Genomic DNA, 26,827 nt, shown 5'->3' on the forward strand with positions numbered 1-26,827 from the left:
TCGAATGCCGAATGACTGATCGATTTTCGAGCTACTTCCGGTCGGCCGGTTTGAGCGGTGGTGAACCTGTTTTGCTGTGTGCGGGAATGTGCAGCAGACCAATTTCAAGTGCCGAGACATGTACGTGTCCTTACTCGTGCAACCCCCATTGACCCGGTTTTATGACACACCTTTTGAGAGTGTTTTTGACAGCACAAAAAGCGCAAGTGGATGGGACAGTGTTTGGCCGGAACCGAACCGAAAAGCGGAGATCCCTACAAACATCGTGCATCGTGTGAGAGAGGTTCCAGGTCACGCTGTGCCATTGTTCTCGCACGGGAACATTATGTCCTTCAAGACGCTTTAGTGTTGTACCTTTTTTTGAAGGATTTGTTCTTTTCTATTTAAAGAACTGAGGAGTTTCAATCACTTTTGGAGTAAAAATTAATGCTTATAATTTAAAACGAAAAAACACACACACGACTCGTTTGCGTAAAGTGCGCTTCACTTGCAGCTTCCTTTCTGCAGTTTCCCTTTCTCTTTATTGATCGACAATGTGATATCCGGTTTATCGGGACTTTTTGACTTTCGGACACTGTTTCAATTCATCCCAATACCCAATACCCCCCAGGGCACACAATAGTGAGATCCTTTTTCAAGAGAGACAGAGCATCGTTGTTTCGTTTCCGGCCATTTGTCCAGCCAGGTCCAGGCCATTGTTTGTCGTCCGTGCTCGTCTTTTTTTCTCGCCTTTTTTGCCGCCATCCCTCTTTTTATGGCTGATTTTGCTCGTGACACGAACGGAAGGACTTTGTGTCCAACGCTTTCCGATCACAAAATCCCATTGATTTCCGGCTCAAACTTGAAGCGGTTCTCCGGTTCCTCGGGCCGAAGCGAATTGGCAGCAGAAGAGAAAAAAAGGGAAGTTTATATGCGGGACGATAAATCAAGCAATTGTTGCAGCAATCCTGCAAGGATCTTGAGAGGGGGTTTTTGGTGCGTCGTCCCAGGAGAGAAGGGCAGACAAGTGGACTTTGTGTTTGAATGTTGCACTTGAAAAGAGCGATCCTTTGCGGAGATTGCAGAAAGAGTGCAGAAAACTGCGGAAATATTTTGATTAATTATTTTATTTTTCGTACCTTTCCTTTCGTACCTTATCGGATACATCTTTGCCAGTGTGCCAGTGGGTGGGAAAACTAGGATTTACATAAATTAGCTATAACCGTATTTAAATACAATAGACTTTTCCTTCCTCCTTCATTTACCTAAGACGCTACTAGACTTCAGGAACCATAAAACGCCACTAAATCCCTGTCCTTCTTTGCCTTCTTTTTACACACTCAAACACACACACATATTGCCTCGAAGCTGAACATCATCCCACGGTCACTAATCCCCCCAAAATTCCCTGCTATGTACAATTTGTGCAACAATCGCCCCAATCTACGACCACCAGCGGCCAGCTGCGGCCGCGGCATGATGCAGCAGACTGGCGTGCTGGAAGCCGGGCGGCAGCTGAAGATGGGCCGCCGCCGGAACCGCCGTCAGCAGGTCGTGCGGTTGCTTACTACCACCCAGGCACGGTTTGCCATCGCGCACCAGTACTGGAACGGCAACGCGCCTCGGCGAAGGTAACCCACCCGTCCCATTGCCACCGCCATGTCCACCGTGATGATGGTCGAGAGCGCCCTTCTCGTGGGCCGCCCGCTTCGTCTTGTAGCGATGGTTCTGGAACCAAATTTTCACCTGCGTTGGGGTTAGCCGTATCAGTGACGCCAGATGCTCCCGCTCCGGTGCGGACAGGTAGCGCTGCTGACGAAACCGGCGCTCCAGCTCGTACGTTTGCGCCTTGGAGAAGAGGACGCGCCGCTTGCGCTTCTTGTGGCCGCCGAGCCCGTTCGGGTGGCCGCCGCGCTCCGTCGTCGGCAGACTGCCATCGTCCGTGTCGTCGATCATGTCGATCTCATCGTCGCAGCCCTCCTCGATGTCGACGTCGTCCGAGTTTTCCGTGTGTGTGTCGCCGCCGCCGCCGCCGCCGCCGCCGTGCAGCAGATGGTGATGGTGTGAATCGCCCCGCTCCGAGTCGGATGGGCTGGGCGTACGCATACCGGAACCGATCCGTCCACCGCCCAGCTGGTGGTCACCGGCCGGGCCTGCCAGTGTTGCGAGGCCACCGCCGCCGGCACTTCCGAGGTACGATCGTTCCGAGTGCACCGGCGAGGTACTGTCCGCCGGGCTGACCTGCTGCGCGAACAGCCGCTGGTGGGCTTGCTGGGCCGCTTGCTGATGGCATGCTGCAAATGGGACAAAACAAAGCAAATTGTCAATTAGAGACCGTGTGTGCGTGTGTGTTACTTCCTAGTTTCCCTCTAACCATTTGCATCCCTTGGTTTCCTTTTTTTCGATTGTTGGTGTCCTGCTGAGCGCCTGCAAGGTGTGCAACACCGCACTGCACGACCTCCGGACCTCCGGTCGGAGTAGGCGAGAAAGCAAGCCACCGCAGCGGCGACGGAACACAATAGGAAATAGATACCGGAAATGGAAACTCTTCGCTTCGTGTGCCCGGTCGTGGAGTGTGGTCGAGGCCACAGCCAGCCCCGGGCTGGAGGATAATTTATGACAGCACTTCCCCATTCTTCGTGCGGAGGTTTGTCCTTGCCTGCCACCTTGACACTGTTCTCTCGCTCGCTCTCCGATTAATCCGCCATTGCCTGTTCTGCTTGCTTCTAATCATCAAACAAAAGCCCGAAAGAAGAGGGAAGGAAGTAAGCAAAGGGTGGGGAAAATCCTCTTTGTTGATAAATGACATTCAAGTTTATTATTAATGTACTCTCTGGCGGAAGCGGAATTACTTCGATCGGCTTGCTTTCACCGCATTTTCCCTTCCCCCCTCTTCTACTCCTCGTCGTGTTCGGCTTAACTCTTTGTCGAGGATTTGTGACATGAAAGGGGGGAGAGGGAACAAAACCGACTCGAAAAACAACAATCCTGGCAGAGCAAATAAATTGATCGCGCGCATCGCATCCGGAAACACTTTTTCATCGAGCATTTTTACTTTCCACTTCGCCGTGGAAAACGGGAAAAGGAATCCTCTAATGATGATGACGACACAACACATACACGCGCACTAAAAGTGTACCCCCCGGACCTGGCAAAGATCACGCCCTTTTTTCTGCTCCGCCTTTTCTACTCTCGTTGTGCGCTTTCTGTGTGTGTCTCTCTCACCCTCTCTCGCTCGCTCGCTCGCTCGCTGTTTCAATGAGCACTCAGCTGAGCGGCTATCCTTTTGAGTGGATAACTCCAGAGCAGGGATGAGTGTCTGCTGCATGGAACAGTAGGAAGGACACTCTTGAAAGGGAGGGATTAAACCATGCTTGCAGTTCGAGAGCTCTCGGTAGAGTGATTCGAGCAGTTTTTAAAAAGCTTAATGGAGTATTTAGAGTGCGTCTGATACTGGTATAACTACTGAAAAGGATATATGTGTCCTTTTGTAGTTAAAATATTTAAAACAGAAAAAAAAAGTTGTGTTGAATTAGGTCAACATTTGCTTCATTTTTCCTGTATTTTACATTTTTCCTTTCGTGGATAACAGCTTCAGCTGATTCAGTTAATCGTTTTTGCTAACAAGATCCTCATTTAGTGCCCCTCTTTGCATAACTAATTCAATAGCATGAAACATCCTTTCTTGCTAACATTTTATAGCCATAACAAATGCTCAAAATAGATAAAACGTCATCAACTGAGGTCGTTGATCAACTGAGGACTCTCTTTCCTTCCCTCCCTCCCCGGATAGCATCAAACATGTTAATCTACAGTTACAAAAACGAAACTCTGATAGCAACTGATTTGTCCAGTAACGATTGTACCCCGTCCCCTGCATCCATCGTGCCATCATAAATCTTCAAACTTGAAAGAGGCATTAAAAAGAACGCTTGAACTGATGCCAACGCGAAAAGCGATCGCTCGTCACGGTAGCACAGACGGGGAGATGCCCGGGAGGGCATTCTCATTCTAGCTAGCTAGCTAGAAGTAGCATAATCACAGCAACAAAACTGTCCTCTTCAGCCGAGAAGGGTTGCCGCATCTGCGCCCCGAAGGATTGCAGCAAACATTTGCATTCAAAATGGCCGACAATGCACTCTCGCACGACTCTCCCCCCAGGACTTGTGTGCTTGAGTCTAGAAGAGTCTCACTAGATCCCGATCCCCTAAACAAACAAGCACTTCGGAGTGTAGTACGACGGTAGGTAATGCTTTGCCCATCGAAAACAGAGTGCCGACTGCCACTTACCCTATGCCAGAGAGCTGTTTTTCCAACGCTTTTTTTCTGTGCCCTGACGAACAATACCACTCATGCCCTGCATTTTGTAGAACAAAAATATATCCCTTTTTTCGAAATAGGGAAAAAACGTATGTGTGATGGTTGTACGTTGTTTTCTGGTGAAATAAAAACGTTATGTTAACACCATTGGCTTTAGCTGGATGTGGATTTGTTGTTTTCAAGCCTTTTTTTTTGTTCGAATCCCTACAACCAAGCAGAGGGAGTCGTCCTTCTGGTGCAGCTGCTGCGTTCCGATCTGGCTAAATTACGTTTATGTTTCGCTCACCGGCCCCCTTCTTTCCCTCAGGTTCTCTCTCTCTCTTTATAGGGTTGTCACACTAACCCAAAACTAGCGAATAATGGGCCACAAAGCGGCAACGATCACACCTCAATTTAACTGTCATTTTCCCTTTTTTTCTTTTCGTTCCATTCCGTTTTTGGAAAACAAGGGAACACAAGCAGGGAAAGACGAAAATCAGGACCTTCAACTGCCTACCAAACACACACACACACACACACACACACACACACACACACACACAGACAAAATGGATGTTCGTCACGGGGCAAAGGGAAAGCAGGGACCCTCTGAGCATAGCAGCATTTCGTTTCGCTTGGCAGAGTTCCGGTTCCGGATTGGATGGGCACGCAGCAATCGATATTCGGCAAAGGTAATGGTAAACCCTGGGACACCTTTGTGTGTGTGTGTGTCTCTCTCTCTAACGGAGGTTATATCATGTCGGAGTGCCCATCTTCTTCATTGTCATTTGTGCGGTGATTGATATCTAATTGATATTGTTCTTGGGCTGGGCCCTGCTCGTCCTCTTCCGGAAGTTGTAAATCAAACCCACACCCCGTTGGTTCCTCGTCCTTCCCGTGTTCTGCTTTTTATTGGAACGATCGTCGATGCAACGCTGAACGGCATTGCGAGAACGATTACGAATCGATTTTGCGCGTGTGAGTAATATTGTTCGGTGGCGTGCCTGGCGGCTAATTGTGCCTAACACCGATCGGCATGTGGCCGTTTGTGTCGTTTTGTCAGTTAGAGAGGCGGCGATAGAGAGCCACAGCTGGTCAAGCCAGCAGCTGCTGGTTGTGGTCAAACCATCCATTGATTTCCAATCGAGGCGTGAGGGAAGTCACTCGGTACCGTGTGTGTAAACGGGGACTACATTAATAATTACTTTGAAGCCAATCAACCGCTTATTAGGAAAAGTTAATCCTACAAGGCTTTTTGGGTCAATAATATTAATGTTTTGAAATCGAGCTGGAATGGAAGATTAGCTGGAAAACAAACGATCTTTCCTAAGCTGTTTATAAACCCCAGAAGAACCCAGAATATCAAATTCTTGACTATTTGGCGCTCGATTCGAGTAGATGCTTAGAGTTCGATGGCTCTTTGAATTTCGTTATTTGGCTGTTAAACAAGATTCAGTAGATAATAACAATCAAATTTACCCGCAAAACTTCAAATACAGATTTTCATTCATCTCATTTCACTCTGGTTTTGCAACTCCCACTTTCTGATATCCCAACTTCCCCTCCAAAATGCTCTCACGTCTCTCCAAAAATCCACTTACCATTGAGTGTATTGCAGCTTTCGTACGGCCAGGTTCGCCCACCAAACAGCGCGTGACTCGCCGGCGGTGGCGTATGATGCGCATGATGCAGATGCGTCCCGTGATGATGCAGATGATGCGCATGATGGTGCGCAGGATGGTGGGCAGGTAGGTGCGATAGATGAGCGCCCGGATGTAGCGCCGGATAGCCGAACCGGGCGTGCAAATCTTCCGCCAGACTTTGCGTCGCTCGTAACCCGAACGTTGGCGGTTTACCCTCATCACCACTCGCCGCCGAGGGACTAGTAGTTCGATCGGTACCACCACCACCACCACCTCCGATCGTTCGTCTACCTTCTGGTCGTCCGGTGGGTTCGGGTGCGCTGTCATCGTCACTGTTTACCACACTGCCACAGCCACCGTGCAGATCCGGATTGCTGCTAGTGTCCTCCTGCGAGAGCGTGGTCCCACTGCGTCGCGAACCATCCCCAGGACAGGGGCCAGAATCGGCCGCTCGCGAATCGTCCTCATCGTCCGCCTCGTCCGCATCGTGATCGCGCGAACGATGATCATCGATCGAGCTGGAGCTTTTCCGTTTTTTGCCGTGCTGTTGTTGCTGCTTTTTGTCGCTGTCCAGTTCGAGCAGATTGCAGATACGAAAGCCAGCTCCGGCACTGGCCGTGGTGCGCTGGGACTGGGGCAGCTTCATGCTGTCAAGGAACCTGTGTGCGGGTTCAGAAGATCCGAAAAAAAAACATCAGTACAAAAGGGCAGCAATAAAGGAGGTGAGAGTTTGTGTAATAACGAAACCCCAACACGACCCACGTCAGGGCTTAGACGACAGAGGCTCTGGGTGGATGGATTAAATGCGCCAGCGAAAGTAAGACTGCTTGCCATACAATTCAATTTTTTTCCTCCCTTACCCTTTTTCCCAAGTATCCGTCAAAATGTCAATCAATAAACTTCGAACTCCTCCAATAACAGCAAAGAGAGAGAGAGAAAAGAAACCAATTTCATCACTTTCGATTAATCTGCTCAAAAACGATCGAATGGCACACTCGTCGGATGGGGTTTGTTACTTTTTAATCAAAATCTCATCCCGCTTCCAGTGCCCCCCGGATGCCACGTATTAATACCTTATGCCCCCTTTTAACACGAAGGGCTGATCAAAACCCCGAACGCTTGCCCAATCATAAAATCGCTCCAATAGGGAATAAAAGAAATCCCGGAATTATGATTTATTAACCGTTGTCAAACCGTTCCTCGTTAGAGATGGTGCATGGTTAGTTCTTTGCGTTGCGATAGTTTTAATTCCATCCTCCAACATAACCTCCCCCCCCCCTGCAATCCGGCGGCTTTTGTGTGGCTTTGTTGGGAACCAGCGAGGACAACATAATCTCTGACCCAATCTCGCCTTTGGATGATTCTTTTATTGTAACCTCCAAAGCGCGATTACGGCGGCGATGAAAGATGGCGGATGGAAAAAAAACCAGAGAGCCAGAGAGAGAGAGAGAGAGAGAGAGAGAGAGAAAGAGAGAGAGAGAAAGTAACTTCCTATGATGAAAGACGTACGGGTGGAACACTGGATTGAACGAACAGAAAGGAATCCCTTTTTTCCACCTTTTGGTGGGCGTAATTCTTCTTCCGGGGCCAAGGCGACCGGTAGCTTGATTGGATTTTAATTTAAGCTTTTATCCCCCGACAACACGACACAATGGTTGTCATGACAGCGTTCAGCGTGAAGGTTGATGCTTTGAACGGCAGCGTCGGCAGAGCTTCTGGGGGAGGGGTATGAGATGAGTTTGATTTAGAATTATTCCGGTGATTTATAGCTGATAGGTCGTAAATTGATATCAAACGATGAGATGTAATGAATTTCCAACAAGATGGTGGGACTAATCAGATCGAGGTTTTCAGTCTCAAGCATGTATATTTGATCACTGATCAGCCTCGTTAATATCAACCTTTTGGAAGATTTTACGATTTAAACTAGTTTTTTCTCTATGAAGTTTGACATTTGAGTCCTTGTAATGTAGGAAAAAATGGTTCAAATGGGTTTAACACAATATTAGTCTATTAGACTCCATATTGGATTAAAACAACTGTATCAATCAATCGGAAATAAACAAAAAATGACAGTTTTCCGCCATGATACATCACCCGTCGTGTTGGTTTTAATCAACGGCTGTAGATCGCAACAGCTACCATCGGTACAGATATACAAACACAAACAAAGTTTTGCCCCTCTTTGACCATCAGAAGCTAATATAAAATTAAAACAATCCTAACGCTTCAAAGTGTTGGCCAATAGAACTGCTTCATGTACGTACCCCTGACGCTTGCTGAAGAGTGCTCGAGTACCTTCAGAAGATATCTTTGTGTGTTGGAATTTCCCAAAACACACCGACACAGAGGAGTTAGGCGTCATAAAAGGTCGGATGGCCGTCGTGCAAGAAGGTGGAGAAAAACCGCCTCAAAACCCATTCCCAGTGCTTTGGAGTACTTCTTGAATATTCCTTCCAGGAAAGCGATCAGGTTTCTTTTTATCAGCGGTCGTCCTCCCTGTACGCGCCAGTAAAACACTGTTGGTTTTTCTGTGCATTAAAGAGTGACCGCGCTGTACATATTCTCCATTAGAATGCTGTACCTACAGGCACATCACCTCGCTCCGACTTTACTACCTTCGCGTATGTCCTTACCGACTCGAGTGTTTCGCGTTCATTCAATTTATCTAGGCCGGTATACAAATGCGGTTGTTACCGACGACTACGCACTCCTCACTTTTACAACCCAAAATCCTAGACACACACACACACACACACACACACACACACACACACACACACACACACACACACACACACACACACACACACACACACACACACACACACACACACACGATGTACTTTTTGGGAAATTCCGGCATTTCCGGAGTTCCCCCGGAGAGAGGTGAGCTAGCTAGCCGCTTTTTCCCCCTGGGGTAGGAGACTGGAGGACGTGTTTTCCAAGCGTCCCAAAACGGCACAGGCAGGCACCGAGGCATCTCTTTCCAGCGCCATCCTACGACACACACCTACACGAAACAACACTATAGTTTTTGAGCTATACACAGATGAGAATTTATGTTAATTTTTTGTCTTCCCACCTTCTACTACTTCATGGTGTGTACTTTGGCCGAGGTCCTTTCCAGCAAGGCAACCTGCACCAAACACCGGCACCAGCGGGCACAACACCATGGGATCAAAACGTGATCCGCAACAAAAGGGCGTAATAACGATGGCGGCGTAAAGTGTCGGAATTTCCGATAGTAAAAACTCCCAAACAACAGTTGCTGGTTACTGTGAGGGATGCTTCTGCTTCTTCGACACTGCCGCTGCTTTCCACTGCCTTGAGCATGTCCTTCCCATTATGCGGGAGGCATCTTCTCCAGCAATCTGAAGCAATCCGCTCCGTAAAACATGTTCCGATCACTGACGGCTAATTTGCATTTACAATGATCATGGCGGGCTGGCTTCGCATAAATTATCGTCCGTTCGTTGTATGATCAAGTATGGCTCAGGTCAGGTGAAGTTTGGTGTAGTTTCAAACAGGTGGTATGGTGTGTGCCTTGCAGCATTTCCAATACCGCACATTGATTGGAATATTTGATCTTTCGGTAAAGGACAACCAACACAAGTGTGTAGGACATGGTTGCATGGTAGGATTTTTGGGAAATTCCCTCCATCGCATACCGGATCCTTTACCGGAGGGAGCGAAAGAGATACAGTGCTCCTAACGCTCTCACCATTCAAAGGTTCAACACACATGTAAAGTAACACTAAAACAACACTTTAAGACGGCTAAGGAGCCAAATATTATTATTTCAAGCGTCACTGATCTCATAACCTTCGAAAAGTGTGAGGATCATCACACCACACACGTCCGTGGCCGTGTCCGAGGATCGTTCTCCGTTGCGATTGCGATCGATCCGGTGTACGGTGATCCGGATACGGACTTTGGGTTCCCCCTTGAAGAGCTTTACAGAATATTATCTGTTTCTTCGGGGCGAAGCGGTGAAACAAAATCCCCGAAGAGGGAAGTGTCAAAAATCATCATCGATTGAGGGACACAAACGGAACAGCGTGAAAATCGCTTCGAAAGCTGATTATGCTAATGTTGATTTTGAGGGAAAAAAGGTAAAAGTTGTTCCCGAGTGTTAAGTTAAGCTTGCGTTCGAGCAAGGAAGTGATCGTGATCGTTCGAGGTAAATGCATTAAAGACGCAAAATTTCTTATTAACTTCAAACAGCTTTAAATGCGATCAGATTCTTCTTAAGATTTGACATTGTTTGCCACCAAAAAGTAAATTCAATTCTTTGAGACAATTTGACAATTCCCTTGCTACATTTAAGAAGAAAATTAATCCCAATTTATGGTGGCAATTTGTCCAGATTTCGTTTCAAGATGTTTCCGACCAAATGCCATCTCGGAAGTGTCCTATCAAAAAGTCAAACAAATAGCATCTGCTTCGACTAAACACATCTCCACAGCTGGTAAATAAAAAACATAAAAAAGTAGAATCAAATTTTGCAGAACGAATAAAGCAGCCATCCCTTCCGATAGTCAAACCCGGAGGACCTCCTACTGTGTGAAAATAACCCCCGAATTAAGGACGCGACAGGGACGGACGTGGCACTCACGTGAGGCCGTTCAAATAGAAAAAAGGCGACGTGCATCAAAACCGGATGCACGGACACGAGGACAATTTCTCGCATCATCCGTTCTTCCATCGGCGTTCTTCCAATAATCGGCGGATGCAGTAAATAATGAGATTATACAGCGTCACGGGGCAACTGAGAATCGGGCGGGTAACTTTCTGCGTGTGTGTTGAAACAGTTTTATAGAAATCGAAAATAAACCGAAATAGACCCGGAAGGATGCCTTCGGATAATGCCCATTAACGATGTTTATGATACTTCCGGTCAGTTTGTCACCCGCCAGCTAGTTGCCGTTGAACCGTTTAGCCAGTTAGTGCGTCGGATGATGCGCGCGGTATGATTTATGGCGTTTTAATTGTGTATCACGTTTGATTGAGAAAAGGAATCAAAAGCCAGTGCCTAGCACAATGGGAGCGAGTGGCCGTGGCCTCAATAGAGGAAGGCCTTTTCATTGTTGTAATGAATTTGAAGGAGATTTTAAGAAAGGATGAATCAAATTTGAATAAATAGAAAAATTTGTTAGCTTTTAATTGAGTGCTTAATTTTGTTTTACAACTGAAATAAAAGTAATTTGCCTTAATTATACAGTTTAAGTTACCTGTTTTGAACAATATATCGAACGAACATTTGATTACTAAATAAAATAAAAATAGTTGCTTAAAGTCCCTACAACATAGTTACTAAGAAATTTGAACAAATTCCCCAAGGACACTTTTTAACTATTATTATTTTGAATTTTTATATTATTATTCAATGCTGCCCAATGGAAGCAATTGTTATACAAAGATTCAAACCACAAATTTGATCAAATGTAAGTAAGTTAGTATTACTTACAGGAGTTTTGATCTAAGGGATGAAAGATTCACAATAAAGTCCCCAAACACGACAAACTAAAACCTACCCTGGCAGTGATCGTAGTGCCGCGACGGGATAGAACGCGGCCGGTAGCAGGGCCGTATTCCACGGTGGAAACAGCAACGGCGACCAGGTCAGCACCGGTGCGGTAGCCGTCGGACCCGCCATCACTGTTGGACGATCGTCGGGCACCACCGTCTGGCTGGGACTAGAGGCCGTCTCACTGGGGCTGGCCGGCGGTACACCACCGTTTGTAGCGCCCGATCGTACCGGCGGTGACTGTGGCGGCGCTGGCTCTACGGTCCCCGTCGACGATGGAGAACGACTGGCCGCTCGTCCACCGGTGGCGTTTGCCACGGGTTCGTTCTTTTCGGTGGCCACTTTGGCAGATGATTGCTTACACGACAAAACAAGTTTTTTTTTTGCGATCGCGTTGCAACACACTCGAGGGAACACTTTATACAACACTTGTAGCACTTGTAAAAAATCGTTTTATTGAAATGGATTCATCAGAATATGTTCACAACACTTTGTAGACCATTCGAGCAGTATGGATCGTTCCACTATAAGTTTTATTTCAACATAAATTCAACATTATTCATAAAATGCACAAAACTCTTCACAAGTGTTTTTCTATTTTCCACAACATTTGATCCTCAGTATCCCCACGCAAGCACAAACAAGCACACACACAATTAGCCACTGGTGTCCACTACCAAACAACAACGTCCGAACGCGTTCGCCCGCAGTACGCTCTTCTTCAACAGCAATGACGTCCGTCTCGGGCTGAAGCTGTGCTTGACTGTAACTAAATTATGTTTTCACTTGAGAAGGTAAGTGCCCACTCGTTGCACGGCACTCGAAAACCCCCGAAACCCTGGGACAGCCAAGGAAGAGAAGCAGCGCAACACAGCTACGAACGGTCGCTCTCACTCTCTCTTTCTCATTCCGATCTCGCGCTCCGTTTCTCGCACACACTCACTTTATTGCTCGATTTTTCCAACACCCTTCAACGTTTTCCCTCCCTCCTTCCCCCCCCCCCGCCCCCTTGCCCGAGAAGGGCATTAAGTCCATCCGCCGCACACTATACGCACACGCACACTTCACCACCGAAGCAGGCCGAGAGCGCGCATCCGCTTTTCAAGCACGGTGAGAGCCGCTCGACCACTCATCGAGCACGAGGGTACGAAAACAACAACAAAAAAACTACACGAAAATCTCTAAACAAACGTACGCAGAGAGGTCCTTTTGAGCTTGCTGTTATCCCTCTGTGTGTGTGTGTGTGCACACCAAAGCCGCCGTTTTCATGCGCTCTCGAGTGGCTCGAGAACGGGCGAGGGCGTGGCCTAAAGCGTAGCTAAGGCGAAGCCATTTTGTATCATTCGCTCACGCTCTCGCGTTTGTTTTTTCGCCGTTCGCTCTCTCTCTCTCACACACGCCACGTTGCGCCACTCGCATGCGTCATATCAAGAGGATCCACAGCGAGAAGAGGTTTTTACAAGGATCATCATCCGTGTAAAAAGTCCTTCTCGCTTTTGGAGCTCTCGAGCGTGGTGAGAAGCGCGTGCGACCACTCGACCGGGACAGAGGGGGGAGTAATGCCAAAAGGGAGGACCTCTTTTTCCGTCGTTTTTTTGTTGTGCTGTTTATAGAAAGCATGCGTGTCTGTGTGTTGGTTTTGAGATCCTTTGCACGAAAGCTACCAGCACGCATGACCTACTCGAGATTGGAAACTTCAGCCAGAAGAGTGGTTTGTTTCGTTTTTTTTATTAGGGTGGAAAATCGAAATGACTCCCCACACTTTGTACGGAGGGTTTGGAGCGTTACGGTACAACAATGTACACATTTAAGCATATAGTGTAGCAGTCCAGCCCTCCCCTTGGTCTCCCTTCCCTTCGCTCGAGAAGGTATTTTTGTAGCAAAGTACTTTAGATTAAGCACGCCACATTGCATGCGACTACGTGGAACACCCGGCAAGAGTGGAAGAGTGCAGTGGGATCACGCTGAAAACCACTATACTGAAACTCAATTAAGCGTGGTACCCCACACTCCCCCAAAAGCAGGATCCTTTGTGTGTAACAAAAAGACCAATCCCCCCAAACCCCGTTAACCTAAACAGCGTATCAGCAAGTGGAGTGGAGTGGACTGACTGGAGGATTTGCTCTCTCTCTTCTATGCCATGAAGCGACGGCTATGGCGTGTTTTGGCGTGTCATTTCGATCGATTTTTCTATCGCTGCAAACCGAAAGGCTCCAATCTCGAAGAAACAGCAAACGAACACACAAATAAGTATATTGCGTTTACTTTACTCCCCACCCAGAGTAGGTCCCGGGGCGCACGATCGATAATGGCGCTCGCCGGAGACAGTATAATGGTGGTTATTTACGTGTCTCTCGTGCCTAACTTGTCACTGATTTCAACCCCAGCAACCCTCCCTTAGATTGCACGCGTATTGGCAGAGATATATTGGAAAATGAGACGTGGGAAGTAACGAGAACGGGAAGCAAAATTGACAAACGCGCGAGTTAATGAGAAATGAACCGGAAAAAGGAGGGAGTTGGGCCCAACAACAACCACATGCCCGGGTCCTGTCACTAACGACACGAAACACTATCCACAGCGCACAATACAGGCTTGTGGACAGGCGGGTTTTGGTTGTTAACAGCCTAATGAAGAATTCCATTTTGCTCGATCGATGCGGGGCGAACACACCTCTAGCCGTCCTTGGGGCTTGGAGGACAACTCCAGCTCCAATCAGCCCCACTCTATCTAGCCATAAAGGACATCAATTTAAGAGGGGGGGAGGAACGATAGTGGTACGATGTTAGAGATTATCATCGTCCCATGTTGGGTCACTCTTGATGAAGAGGACAGCTTTTGTTACGTGTTTCCGCGTGGTTGTTGATTAATGTACGCAGATAGTGATGACCTTTTAGTGAGGCAAATGTTTGCACAGCGATATATTGTAGGGCTAGAATTACGGCTATTGATTAACAGCAGGCACTAGAATCCAGTTTGGTTGACGTGTAATCAATACAGCTGTGTTTCGGACTGTTTCTTCCTATAATAACATACAAAACGATCAAGATGGCAAAGAGGAAACATTTTAAGCAATATTTATTACCTTCTTCTACGCCCATTTACATTCCCAGCCACCCTTTATTTGACAAGGATTCGGTGTGTTGATTTAAGAAGCTAATTTTTTTTTTTGCATGCCACATTACAACCCGAAAGAAGCTTTGTAACAAGACCATCCCTTTTGAAAGCGTCAAGACCACCGATCGGTTTGATTCTTGTGCCTTGTTCCGACACCCATCGGAACCAGAAGTCTATTTGTCACACACACAGCCACCTCCTTACCATATAATCCCTCGGGAGTTGCTGTCCGGAACAAGCATCTGCCCGTGTGTATGTAAGGAAACGACACCGTGCCCGTTGTTGTGTAATTGATTGCACCCGGTGATCAGCAATTTTACGCCCTAAAGCGGAGGACCTTTGTGATGGTGGCCGCAGACACGGTATCTCGGAGGACGGCATGACCCGCAAAGGTAACGCCTCAAAAGGTCAATCCGAGTGTCTTTACCTTGTCATTCGTTTGCCGGTATCTTCCCTCGGTACGACCACAAAGATCCCCTCTCATTTAGCCAGTTTCGTTAAGGTACCTACGCCCTCCCCAATGTCTGCCGAATGACACTGAATGATCTTCAAAGTCTCTCGTACCGAAAGAATCTAACGGATGGTTACATGCATACGTTTTCCACAGTCGGAAGTATCTTCTGGACCGTACCTTCTCTATGTCCGGTACGGTGCCCATCAATTACATCACCTTTAGCGGGCTCGGATCGTGCAAGGTACAACCCATGTAGAACCTAACAATACGATCGCTACACGAACAAAAACCCACAACCAGGGAAAAAGGCAAAGCTGTCCGAACAACAGTTTTTGGAGCAGCCTCCTGTAGGAACTAGAAGGAACTTGAGAAAGAGTTCCGAAGTTCCTGCCTCGGAAACGACAGGAAGTTGAAAGTCTCGGCCTCATCTCGGCTTCGTCCTCTCGGCCCATTCAGCACTATCTCCCGTTGTCTGGTGGTAACAATCGAACAAAACAGCAGCAGGAATCTTTACGACTTTACACTGCATTCGGCCACGTTGCATCTAGAGACAGTTTTTTTTTCGGTGTTAAATTTATTACATCGCCATCCAGATCCAGAGCGATTTGTTCCGTTCCTTTCGGAGTTCTTCTACACAGTCCGATTGTTAAAAAAAATCCACTGGATTTGATGACAATGGACAACACCGGTCGGTAGTAATTGGAAAGCCATCCACCGCCACCACCCGGTCGGGCGTTTGAAGCCGAACCGGAAGGAAGCACATTAGAAATGGTATAGAGCTTTTGAAGCGGTGTAAGAAATGAAAAGGAAGAGTAAGAGTCAAGCCCGAAAAGTTATCCAATCGACCGTGGTTCCGTTGCTATGGGAAAGGGTCGCACAAAAGCGGGTGTTGAAGCGTGGTCCAAGCAAGCAGCCAGAGCTAGAGAGCTCGAATCGATCGATCGAGTATTATTAGAAGGAAATGATCATTTATCGTTACGGTTCGGTGAGTTTTTATTGAAAACGGAGGTGACAAAATCGGATACATTAAAGGTGATGTGCCGCGTGATCTATCGGTAGACATTTTTTATAAATAGGACTCTTTGTATTAGAGAAATTCCATTTCATTCGCTTCCAAAACAGGATGTTTTGAGTTGGATTTTTCTATTACAAATAATGTGCCGATTTTTAAGCATTGTTCAGCAAAAAAGGCGAATCAATTAGTACAAAGTCATGTTGGCAAACAAGCGGTAGAGATATTGCAAGGAATTTTGGGGATTTTAGAAGACATTGTATACGTCGAAGGACGTATAATATCAAGAAAAATCATCCTCTGGGCTCGTGTAGTTCTATTTCCCGACAGAATCTTCTAACAAATCGCATCGTTACGCCGTATCCAGCACACCCCACATTCCTCAGCCGGAATTTCCATGGTTGATCTTTTTCGATCTGCCGAGCTCCTGATCGAGAACGATCGATCCCGCCGCCGGCACCGACGGGAACTTCCCCACTAATCTGTGCCGGGTTCGGTTCGGATCGCACGGGACGCCACTTACGCACGTCCTCCTACCCTGAAGTTTTTGCCAGTTCGGAGCGGACCTTTTGAAAGAAATCTGCATCAACTGAACCGGCCTTAACGTCGCACCTCGCCAAACTCGCCCAGCAAAGGGGTACAGAAGCTGGGAAAGTACCAAACCAAGGTGGAAGGGAAGCGTTAGACAGCGTTAGAAACACGCCCGAAAGCCCGTAGCCCGTTAATGAGCGAAAGTAAACAAAGCATAAACTTCTTAAGTTTTCGCTTTCGGGTGCTTGGGTGTGTGTGACCTCGGGCTGCTGGAGGAGGCTGCGATAGCGATCCCTTTTTTCCTCTCTTCGTCCAGGTGCTTAGCCCTTAGTCCCTAAAGGCGAAGGATTTTTACACCTTTTTACTGCATAATGAGTGGTCGTCGTCGTCCCATGGCCCGAAAGGTAGATTGCGAAAGGTGCAATGGTGCGGCGACAGGATGTCTGGCCCGGCCAGACAGCTTGTCGTCAGTCTGATCGGACGCAGAAGGATCACTTCTAACGGAAACCCCCAAAAGCAACGGAAAAAAGACAAACAAATACTGATCGTAGAATTGTCTTTGGCGAAACAATTGGAAGAAATAGCACAGCAAGACAAAAGCGGGAAAATGGAATGGAGATCATGTCCGTCTGCAGGAACTACCCGAGTTCAATGGCTCGGACGACCTGTACAAACATGCAACGGGCGCTGCAACCTTTTTGAAGGAGTTGAACGTTGGTTGTTTTCATAATTCCACACACACGTGACAAATTTGCCACCAAAGCCGACGGGATTTTTGCGTAGCGCGGCGAGAGATGTTGGACTAGCAACCCAAATATCCCTTTATACGAAGTTTTGTTAATGCTTTCTGAAGAGTGGAATTTCCCCCGACTACCCCTCGGACACTCATTCTGGGAGCATTGGGAACGATCAGTGAATTAGAACACGAATAAATTAACCAAATGGACAGATTTCTTCCACGGCACGGAACATCCCGTGTGGCAGCTCATCCAGAAAGCAGTTTGTCGGACATTCTGGACTGAAGAAACGGTTGTGGTTGTGGGGAATACCGCTTCAATCCCTTGGCCTGTTCCTCCCTCCACCAGCATCGAATGACGGATGATAACCCTTTCGTTAGCGTTTGGTGCCTTGCGGGCGGTTTTTTGTTTCGGCCGTCGGACCGATTCAATTTCGTTGAGTGCCTGCACGTGACCACGGTTCGTTGGAGTTTTATTTGTCGTATCGTGTCCACCGTGGCTACCACGTTACAGTACATTTAACATTCTGCGACGGGGTGTTCTTTTGTGTGTGTGTGTGTGTGTGTGTGTGTGTGTGTGTGTGTGTGTGTGTGTGTGTGTGTGTGTTGTTTTTGTTTTGCCAAAATATGTCCATTTTCGACTTTTCTATTTTTTCTTGCTTCTTTGATTTGTGGAAGTAATTTATTCCTGGACTTACTTGCAATCGGCATTTTTGTTATTTTGTGCTTACTTTTAATGCATATTCTAGCATTTATCATTCAAGCTGAACCGTTTCGGGTATGTCGAAGTAATTTACAGAATATGTGTTACCTTTTCGGTTCTTATGCCATGTAACAACTACCCACAAACAAAATTGGAAGGCGTTGCCACAACTTCCCTCTGTGCCTATCATGGTCAGGGTTTTACTTCCGCACAAAAAAAAAAAAAAAAAACATACAAAAACACCGAAATCATGTTTTCTTTTTCCGCATCATTCGAACCGCTCGAATGACAAATTGGTTTGCTTCTGTTGACCATTGTTGCAGTGTGGCTGTTTGCAAGGGGATTGATCCACTGGGAACATGCGAACGCAGCGGCATGACAAGCTGGACAAACAACAGAAGTCTTGCCAAAAAAAAAAAGGTGTCGACCGTTCTGGGGACCTTTGCCCGCTTACATGACGTAACCGAAACGCGCCAAAACACGGTGTCCTTAGGTGTTGGGAAGAGGGCTTTCTTCAGCGATGCCTTTCGCTTGGTCTTTATTGTTAGCTATTGTGGCAATTAATAAGATCCCTCAGATCCAGAGGGCATTTAAAGTCCCCGTGCGAGAGCTGTCAAGCTGAAAGAGTAGCTAAGAGCTCTGTTAAAGAATTTCGCAGGCTTTCTACAGCCAAACAGTTTTGTCAGTCCAAAATTAGGCGTGTAATGCGAATAATGACCGAAGGCTTACAATTTTTCGTTCCGACAGTAGTAATGACATTCGTGTGGACTTCTTCAACCGACTTAAAGGCCTTAATATACCTTTTTATGGGACAAAAAAGGTACAAAACATCTCTACGGTCTTATCGAACTTCATTTGTAACCAAGTTGATCAAATTGATAGAGCGTAAATTTAAACAGCTAATTGGTTCATTTATTGGATTTATCTCCCAACACACAAAGACATATACACGCTAAGCCAATCCTCATCTCGATTGATGATGTGTGTCGAATCGCCGTCAATGGTCGTAAAAACAAACAAACTTCTTTCCAAACACCCTCCCAACGACACATGTCACAGCTCACGGGCAGCAGCAACAGCAGCAGCAACACGATGATGCTAATGGCAGCACGCGCGCCCACCGTCGCCATGACAACCGGAAGCATACCCCGCACACCACGTGGGCAGTTTGCTTTATTAGCTTGTCACCACGTTCGTTGTGCCGTCGCAATGCTTACAGGATTACAAGCTCCCTGCAACCTTCCCCCTTTACGCTTATCTTATTGCTTGTTCTTGCAAGATTGTCGCCTCCCCTTCGCCCGTGTGTGCGTTTATTGTATTTCGATATCAATTTTGATACTGCTGCACCCGCTGAGTGTGTCGCCCATTAACTCCTACAAGTGTGCTGTGTTGGTTTTGTGTGCTGAAAAGTCCCTCCTTTCGCTTGCTGTTTTGTGTAATCCCATGAAAATTGATATCGGGATACATACACATCGTTGACGGCTTCACACCCACCCTGGCTTAAAGGCTGGGAGTTTTAGTGTTAGGGCCAAACCAAGGATTCCCTTCCCTTGCGAGCTAAATCTTTTTATCGTCTCAATCTATTTTAGGGATGCTTTCTCCCTCTCTAGCTTCAAAATCCTGCACGCGTTAGCGCACATAAACCGCATGGCCGCTCAATCACTCGACTCGTTATTTAAACCCACATTCCAGATTGAAAAACCGTACATTACTACCCCTTTTTGCCTCCTCTCTCTCTCTTGGAAGTGATGACTTTAGGGTTTTTGATTTGAACTCGCGCCTCCGCACCCCGCTCCTAGTGCAATGTGTCCGGGTATGAGCCGTTTTATGAGCCTTACCCACCACCACCATCGACCCCACCCGTGTTCCGGTTTCCGACTCGCGAAGACATAATGAAGATTAATTGCGTTCAAAATTAAACCACCTCCAGTGGGAGGGAGAGGGGAAAAAAGGGAGCGAAAAATGAAGGAAAGGAGGCCTTCACGCGATCCTGTCCGGTGGAGGAGGGAAAACCGGAAACGGTGATAACAGAAAAAAGTGAAAGTGCAGTTTGATGAAGTTGTTGGTGTTGTTGGGCAGTTTTCCCCCTTAAGGACGATTTTAATATAAATACAAAAAAAAAACAAAAACGTTGGACCGTTTCTTGGCTCCTTTTTATGTGGCAATTTTAAAACGCCCACCATAAAACCCATTTTCCGCTGGGTCCTCTTACCCCTTATCGCACGCTGTTAACTGTGATTTAGCATAACCAACCAAGATGCGTTGGGTTGGGTGAACCCGGGGTGGGGTTAATGCTATTCTATTGGATTATCCGCTTTTGATTGATTCCCAAGCGCGCGAGACGCCTGAGGGACATGGACGAGAAATGTTGCTCGTTCCAGCCAACGAGCTGGTAACGAAAGATTCATCATCTTTAATTTGTTATTACCCCATTTTATATTTTGCTTTTCCAGTGTCACACGGCGTTTGCTAAATATGGTTATTGTCCCGGTTTGTGTCGTTCTTCTGTGGTTGCACCAAGATGACGACGACCAGTTTAGATTGATTGCTCTTTAGGTGTAATTGTAATTAATATATTTATTTCCTAGCCTGTTCATGATGTTGTTGATTTCTTACAGGCATTAAACAAGATTATAATTATGTTGATAAAGATTAGTCGCATCTTTTCTACTATAGGACTTTGGAAGCTTGAAATAAACGCTGACCATGTCCTAAATTTGAGTCAAATTTCTGTCAAAACCCTTGCTAAGTGTTCGTCGCTGTCCTTCGTTTAGTATTAGTGGTATTGGTATTAGTGTTTATTTATGACCCTTGGTCCTACTTCCAATAAATGGGTTGTTTGAACATGGCATCAAACACATATCCGCCAAACAAACACGTGAAAACGCTCACCTATTGCGCAAAGTTCATTACCATTGGCAACGCGCGTTCCCTTGCGCGGTAGTCAAGGGCGACGCTGAAGGTTGTTTGATAGCAAACAGTCGTTTCGATTCAGTCTTCTCGAAACAGTTCAATCCCACACAACTTCTATCAGTTTCTCCGCACGAAAGTAACCGGAACTTCCTCTAACTTTTCCCCCTTTTCAGCTATGAACATCACCACCAAGACGGGGCTGATCGCTTCCCCCCGGAAGCGGATCGTGCGCCCGAAGAAGGAGTTCGATCCGGCGGTGCTGGCACCGTGCGCCATCACGCGCCAGGTACCGCTGGCGCTGCGACCCTTCGGCGGCCTGTACAACCCCTACTCGAAGGGTTGCTCGGTGCTGTGCAATCATCCGGCGGCGCAGGAGGTGAAAAATGTGGTCCGGCTGGCAAAGGACGCCTGGATCACCGAGGCCAAGGTGGCCAATTTGCACGGGCACGGAGCGGGTGGCGGCGGCGGCGGCGGCCCAACCACCATGGCGGCAGTGGATGGTGGTGGCGCCCGGGCCGAGGCGGACGGCAGGACGCGGCCGCCGGGCGCGGACGGTACCGAGCTGCCGGACCACGTGCCGGAGGAGTTCTTTCGGCGCTACACGGACACGGATTCGCGACCGCTGACGCCGACACCGACGGTGGCCAGCGGCCGAACGCGTGCCAGTGTGGGCGGGTCGCATCTGGCGCGCCGGTGCGTCACGCCGGAACCGCAGACGGCCAACGGGCAGGAGCGGAAGCAGCTGATACTGGACCTGCGCCGCAGCCACAGCCAGGAGACGCTCTACTGGAACGCGTCTTCCGAGCTGAGCCCGAGCCAGCTGCATGATGGCGGTGGTGGTGGTGGTGGCGTTGGAGGCAGCTTGGCACTCGGGTACGGTGGCGAGCGGGGCGAGCGGGGACCGGCCGGCAGCAGCAGTGCGGGGGGAGCAGGTGGTGGGCCCAATGCCCAGTCGGCCGTCGCGGACGATACCGGACGCAGTGCGGGCGTCGGCGGCCCGGACGAGATGAGGCTGCGGGGCGAGTCGGACACCGAGCGGGGGCCGCCACAACCGATAACCTGTATCAACGCGATGGACGATGGGGAGGAGGACCCACCGAGGCGGCGCGGCAAGCGGCGCAAAAAGTCCAAGCAGCTCACGCAAACGATCAGCTTCGTGCCGAACCAGGACCCGGAGACGCAGATCGCCAAGATGGATCCGGACTCGCCGAACTACTCGGCCCGGCCGTCGCTGGTGCCGACCGGCAAGTGTCTGCTCAGCCTGGCGCAGGACCTCACACCTCCGGCCGGTTTCGGTGCGGGTGGCACTCATCAGGGCGGGGTGGGGCAGCCGGCCGAGGAGGACTGCTTTCTGGACGACGAGTCGCTCGGGTTGCTGCGCCGCGGTCTCAACATCGACATCGTCGAGATGATCTTCGAGCGTTATGTTAGTGCAGGAATCATGGCGCCATTTTGAAAAACTTTTCCAAATAATGCCTGGACGTCTTCGTTTTTGTAGAAAGGACGCGCCATCAGGGAAGCCTTCCGCACGGCGACGATGGACAAGCTGAACTTCCAAACGGATGCCGTCCGAACACTCCAGCGTTCGGCGAAGCAGCTCAGTGACGTCGACTACGAGAAGTGGATCGATCTGCCTCGGAAGTACTCGAGATCTTCGGCCCGATTCGAGCTGCCCATCGATACCCGCAAGCTAACCCGTATTGTATCTTGCACTCTGTCTAGATTCTTCATGATCCCCACGATTCTTCATGCCAGACAATACAACACCCTAGCGCGCAATACAACACCCTTTTACTTGCAGGCATGACCCCGATCGAGTATCTGCACGATTACGTCGTACTGAGCAACGACCGCAAGCAGCTGTACCATCGCATCTTCGCGCGCAATCTACCCCGGGAGGAACCGAAGGCGTCCGGCGCACTGGAGAGCGTCGACAGCGACTCCCTGCCCGAGACGGAGACGGGCCCGCTCGAGGTAGATAGTACGCGGAACCTGCTGGCGGACGTGACCCGGTACATCCCGATGAACTGCTTCGACAAGGCGCTGCACGAGGCGCTCGGGTTTCACGGGACGCCCGAGCGGATCGCTGCCATCCGGGAGCTGCTGGAGCTGAACTACGATCCGTTCAATGAGCTGCAGATCGATTTTCGGACGTGGTGTGGGATAGTGGCGTTCTCGGAGCGCTTCATCAACTCGCTCGACCGGGAGCAGGACCCTTGTGATGAGGTATTGGACACATTCTGTTTGCTAAGAAGTTGCCTACAGTTCCGTTTTTTTCCCTCATTTCAGCTGGAAATGGTTGACTTTGAATCGCTCGAACGACGTGTCCGGTGGGCTCGACCGTCCGAAAACCTCTGTCAAGTCCTGCAAATCATCAAATACCATTAAAACAGGCACCTGAGGGCGGGAAGGCGTGTTGATTTCGACGCCAGTTGTGTTTGCACAATCGATTAAAGGATGGGCAGAGGCGACCCGAATAAGTGTGTATGCCGGAGGGAGTAGTCATGCATTGACTGAAGGGATTAGCATACCTTCTCACCCTCATCGCTCGAAGCGGAAAACGATCCGGTGTGGTTTAACGATTGATAAGGTTGCGATTTTCCACTGCTGGGCCTGTGGTGTACGGCCCAGAGAGGATTAACGACGTTTAACCCGTTCAATGGGACTCTTAATTAACCGGGAGCACAGAGAGTAAGGAAGGTTTAAGCCTACCCCGTAGGTGTGTTTGTGCATATGGAGATATTTCACAATCCCTTTTCCTTATTAAGCACGTGGTTTTTGGGGTGTGTGACAAGATGAGTGTATTCATTATAATGTAATAGGTGTGGTTTCAACAGTGTATCGTATAAAATAGTCGAAAGCACTAAGCAATGGGACATATTTAGGAATATATTATCGTAATTAGGGTCGAACACGACTGCATAATGTTAGGAACATTTGAATATCGAATATAATTAACGATTAATTCATCAAAGATCTTATGAATCTTTTTACAGTAACAACATTTCAGCTGTTGTGTGGATTTATGGACATTATAAGGAGATATTTTACATCAGTTTAAAGATGCTTATTGAAGTAAATTATAAAAAGACGAATAACTATAAAAATCTATTCAAAATCGTGTCATTTCGTTCATAATCATAATATCCATGTCATATTCTATTCATTTATTTATTTAACTTAATGCTAGTTGTCGAGAGGAAATAAAGTTGACGGGTACAGATTACATGGACTGGAGAGAGGAAAGATCACGAAGACATGAACGGGAACAGGACACTGGGACATTGAAGTCATACAAGTGGTAGAAGTTGTTGAAAGCCGATAGAGCTCGGAGAAAAGGATCGTTCGAACAGTAGTGGATCTGGCAAGATGGGATAGATAGGCGAGGTCTATCACGAAAACGACGAGAAGGGGGCATAGAGAGGAATGGCGGATAGAAAGGAAGGGACATCAAGTTGATTTCACAGGAGAGCTGAGATGAAACTGGCACGGATGGGGGAATGTCTTTCTTCAATGGGGAGTAACCCAAGAAGGTGAAAACGGATAGGATATGAAGGAAGGGATTGATGAGAACAGCTACTCGCGTGAACTAACGCTGGACACTATCCAGCCTGGCCATCGCTGTCGAGCCTGGAAGAGACCAAACAACAGCGGCGTACTCCAGGATAGGTCGAACCCAGCAGCAGTTCAGATACTTCATGCATAGAAGATATCGGATATCGGACGCGAGGCTTATAATAAATCCCAGTGACTTATTGGCCTTGTTTTAGACATGATCAACATGTGTATTAAAGGACAGCTTCTCGTCCAGCCACACACCCGACGAAACTCGACGTATGACAGTATCGTACATAGGGAATAGCTGAACGGTATCAACGCGAACCTGATAAACGATTAATCTTAGAATTCTTATACTAAAATACAATACAATTTCTTTCAAATTTCAAAACAGAAATCAAATAACCATCAAAATGTACTTACATGCTCCATTCTTCGTTTACTTATTTGCTTTTCATTAGATCACCATCTTCACCGCCTAAGTTTCTTCGGCCAATCCAGATCGATTGCCATCACATCCAGCGCATGGATGTCAATCTCCGACCCGATTATGCTGCGAAAGCTCGGTCCCGTCCGGCCAAAGTCACTGTGCACCAGCTCCTTGATGTACGTGCCGGCTTGCGAAACGATATCGACCACCATCGCGTGCGGATTCTCCCGACACGCGAACGCCTTCACACTGTACACCGTGCGGGGCCGGGCCAGTAGCGTTCTCCGATGCAGCACCCTGAGCGGCGTCACCTGTTGCATCACGAACGGTTCATCGATGCGCAGCTTCCGCACCATCTCCTCCGTAACTGGTTCGGCGGTAACGCAAAGTGCCCGGTAAAACTTTCGCTTGTCCTCTTCACCGTGCCGTATGTGTACCAGATCTTCCCGCTTCACCAGCTGAATGTCCCGTATGGCAACCGTTTGCGATATGCCGACCTCTTGCTCCATCCGAATCGCCACATCCTCAGGCAGTTGGTCCGTCTTGGCATCGACAATCTCCAGCACGAAGGGCCGCCCTTCGCCGAGACAGCGCACATCGACATCCTCCCGGCCGCTGGAGGAAAAGATCAACTGTTCATCGGAGACGCCAAAGTGTGGTGCAACGCTCGCACCGATCGTTTCCTGCACACTCCCCGCCATCTTTCGCTTGCCATCAATCATCCAGGGCGTTTGGCTAAGCTCGCGGGAAAACTTGTTGTACCGGCCGGCGAGAAAAATGGTTGGCCCGGTAAATGAAAGCTCACCCCGTACCAGTCCTACCTCTTCCGATGACACCGGTGGTACGGCGTAGTGCTTCCGGAACCGATCGCCATTGATCATGCTTGGTGTAAAGTGTTTTTCAAAGGCGTTTCTGGAGATAAATTCCTTCTTCGTGTGTTTGTTAGCTTTCCTATTCGCAAACACACCCGGGCTTACTTGTTCCAGTGTGCGCAGCTCTTCCTCTTCATTTGCGTAGGTGTACGGTACATTTACCATTACACCGTCCACAGAAAAAGGTTTCTCGAGGGTTCGTTCGAGCTGGTGTATGATAATCATCTTGAGCGCATCCTTCACCGCAATGTCGGGTGGCGTTCCGGGGAAGAATGTTTGCGGAAACCGGTCCACCACATCGAACCACAGGGCAAGCTGTCGAAGGTGTAGCACGATCGGTAACGAGATGGAGGTAAGAAATCCGGCCTCACACCGGTACTGTTGGTAGGCCGCGTGTTCCTTCACCTCACAGGCAAGCGTCGCAATTCGGTCGAGATCGAACAGGCCCAGACAGGCGATGCATACATTTTCCTTCAGCTTTTTTGCTTTGTGCTCCCCATTTTCTTGGTCCACCGGTTCTAGATCTCGCTAGTAGGAGAAAAAACAGTTTAGAAGAGTGAACAATTCGTTTCGCCGGGTTACTTTTTCCGCCACCAACCTTCCTCAATGCGGCATCAATGTCGACAAACTCTTCCTTGGTACCTTTGAGGAATCGCAAGCAGCACACTCTGCAGCAGTCCACGGAACGAAGATAATCGTAAATTTCCTTTTGTTGAGCCATGGTTTGGGAAAACTCGCTAGCCGGCTTTCTAGCACACGCACACGTTGTTTTTTTGGCATCAAATTTCGATGAAACGTCATCGCGAGCGAGTTGTAAACAATATCAAGGTGAGTATAAAAAGGTACGCATAATGTTGAAAAAAAGGCAAAAAAATGAGATGAAAAAAGGCAATTGATGTAATTTGAGTGTCTTTCAATACGTTAAGCAATACATTGAAAAATGTATGCTTAAAAACGTTTTAAACTTTTTAAAAATAGAAATTTTACCTGTATGTCGACACGTTTGGTCGACTCGGTTTGACAGCCAGCTGTCATGCAACAAACGTACAC

At 48.1% G+C, this 26,827-nt stretch overlaps 3 protein-coding genes across 3 annotated transcripts; 1 reads left to right on the top strand and 2 right to left on the bottom strand.

The window, feature by feature from the left end:
- Positions 1-1,119: 1,119 nt before the first annotated feature.
- Positions 1,120-12,222, bottom strand: LOC121599331 (homeobox protein vnd-like). Its single transcript, XM_041927065.1, has 3 exons — positions 11,459-12,222; positions 5,880-6,580; positions 1,120-2,273 (listed from the first exon to the last, which is right to left on the bottom strand). Exons 1-3 carry the CDS (start codon positions 11,578-11,580, stop codon positions 1,423-1,425), a joined length of 1,674 nt encoding a protein of 557 aa, XP_041782999.1. The 5' UTR covers positions 11,581-12,222; the 3' UTR covers positions 1,120-1,422.
- An 8,779-nt stretch (positions 12,223-21,001) lies between these two features.
- Positions 21,002-23,393, top strand: LOC121600244. The gene is made up of 4 exons (XM_041928674.1): positions 21,002-22,343; positions 22,416-22,614; positions 22,719-23,143; positions 23,207-23,393. The coding sequence occupies exons 1-4, from the start codon at positions 21,093-21,095 to the stop codon at positions 23,303-23,305; spliced, it is 1,974 nt and encodes a 657-aa protein (XP_041784608.1). The 5' UTR covers positions 21,002-21,092; the 3' UTR covers positions 23,306-23,393.
- Positions 23,247-26,555, bottom strand: LOC121600245 (putative tRNA pseudouridine synthase Pus10). Its single transcript, XM_041928675.1, has 3 exons — positions 26,376-26,555; positions 24,899-26,305; positions 23,247-23,281 (listed from the first exon to the last, which is right to left on the bottom strand). The coding sequence occupies exons 1-2, from the start codon at positions 26,496-26,498 to the stop codon at positions 24,947-24,949; spliced, it is 1,482 nt and encodes a 493-aa protein (XP_041784609.1). The 5' UTR covers positions 26,499-26,555; the 3' UTR covers positions 23,247-23,281; positions 24,899-24,946.
- Between the last annotated feature and the right edge of the window lie 272 nt (positions 26,556-26,827).

The sequence above is a fragment of the Anopheles merus genome, chromosome 3L (genome assembly GCF_017562075.2).
Source record: "Anopheles merus strain MAF chromosome 3L, AmerM5.1, whole genome shotgun sequence".
Lineage (NCBI taxonomy): Eukaryota > Metazoa > Arthropoda > Insecta > Diptera > Culicidae > Anopheles > Anopheles merus.

Excerpts from the sequence above, each read along its gene's own strand:
- LOC121599331 (XM_041927065.1), bottom strand. The coding sequence starts at position 11,580 with ATGGCGGGTCCGACGGCTACCGCACCGGTGCTGACCTGGTCGCCGTTG. Across the intron at positions 6,581-11,458 it reads GCACTACGATCACTGCCAGG|GTTCCTTGACAGCATGAAGC; the intron begins GTAGGTTTTAGT and ends ACCCGCACACAG. Across the intron at positions 2,274-5,879 it reads AAGCTGCAATACACTCAATG|CATGCCATCAGCAAGCGGCC; the intron begins GTAAGTGGATTT and ends TCCCATTTGCAG.
- LOC121600244 (XM_041928674.1), top strand. The coding sequence starts at position 21,093 with ATGAACATCACCACCAAGACGGGGCTGATCGCTTCCCCCCGGAAGCGG. Across the intron at positions 22,615-22,718 it reads CGATACCCGCAAGCTAACCC|GCATGACCCCGATCGAGTAT; the intron begins GTATTGTATCTT and ends TTTTACTTGCAG. Across the intron at positions 23,144-23,206 it reads AGCAGGACCCTTGTGATGAG|CTGGAAATGGTTGACTTTGA; the intron begins GTATTGGACACA and ends CCCTCATTTCAG.
- LOC121600245 (XM_041928675.1), bottom strand. The coding sequence starts at position 26,498 with ATGGCTCAACAAAAGGAAATTTACGATTATCTTCGTTCCGTGGACTGC. Across the intron at positions 26,306-26,375 it reads TTGATGCCGCATTGAGGAAG|CGAGATCTAGAACCGGTGGA; the intron begins GTTGGTGGCGGA and ends TTCTCCTACTAG.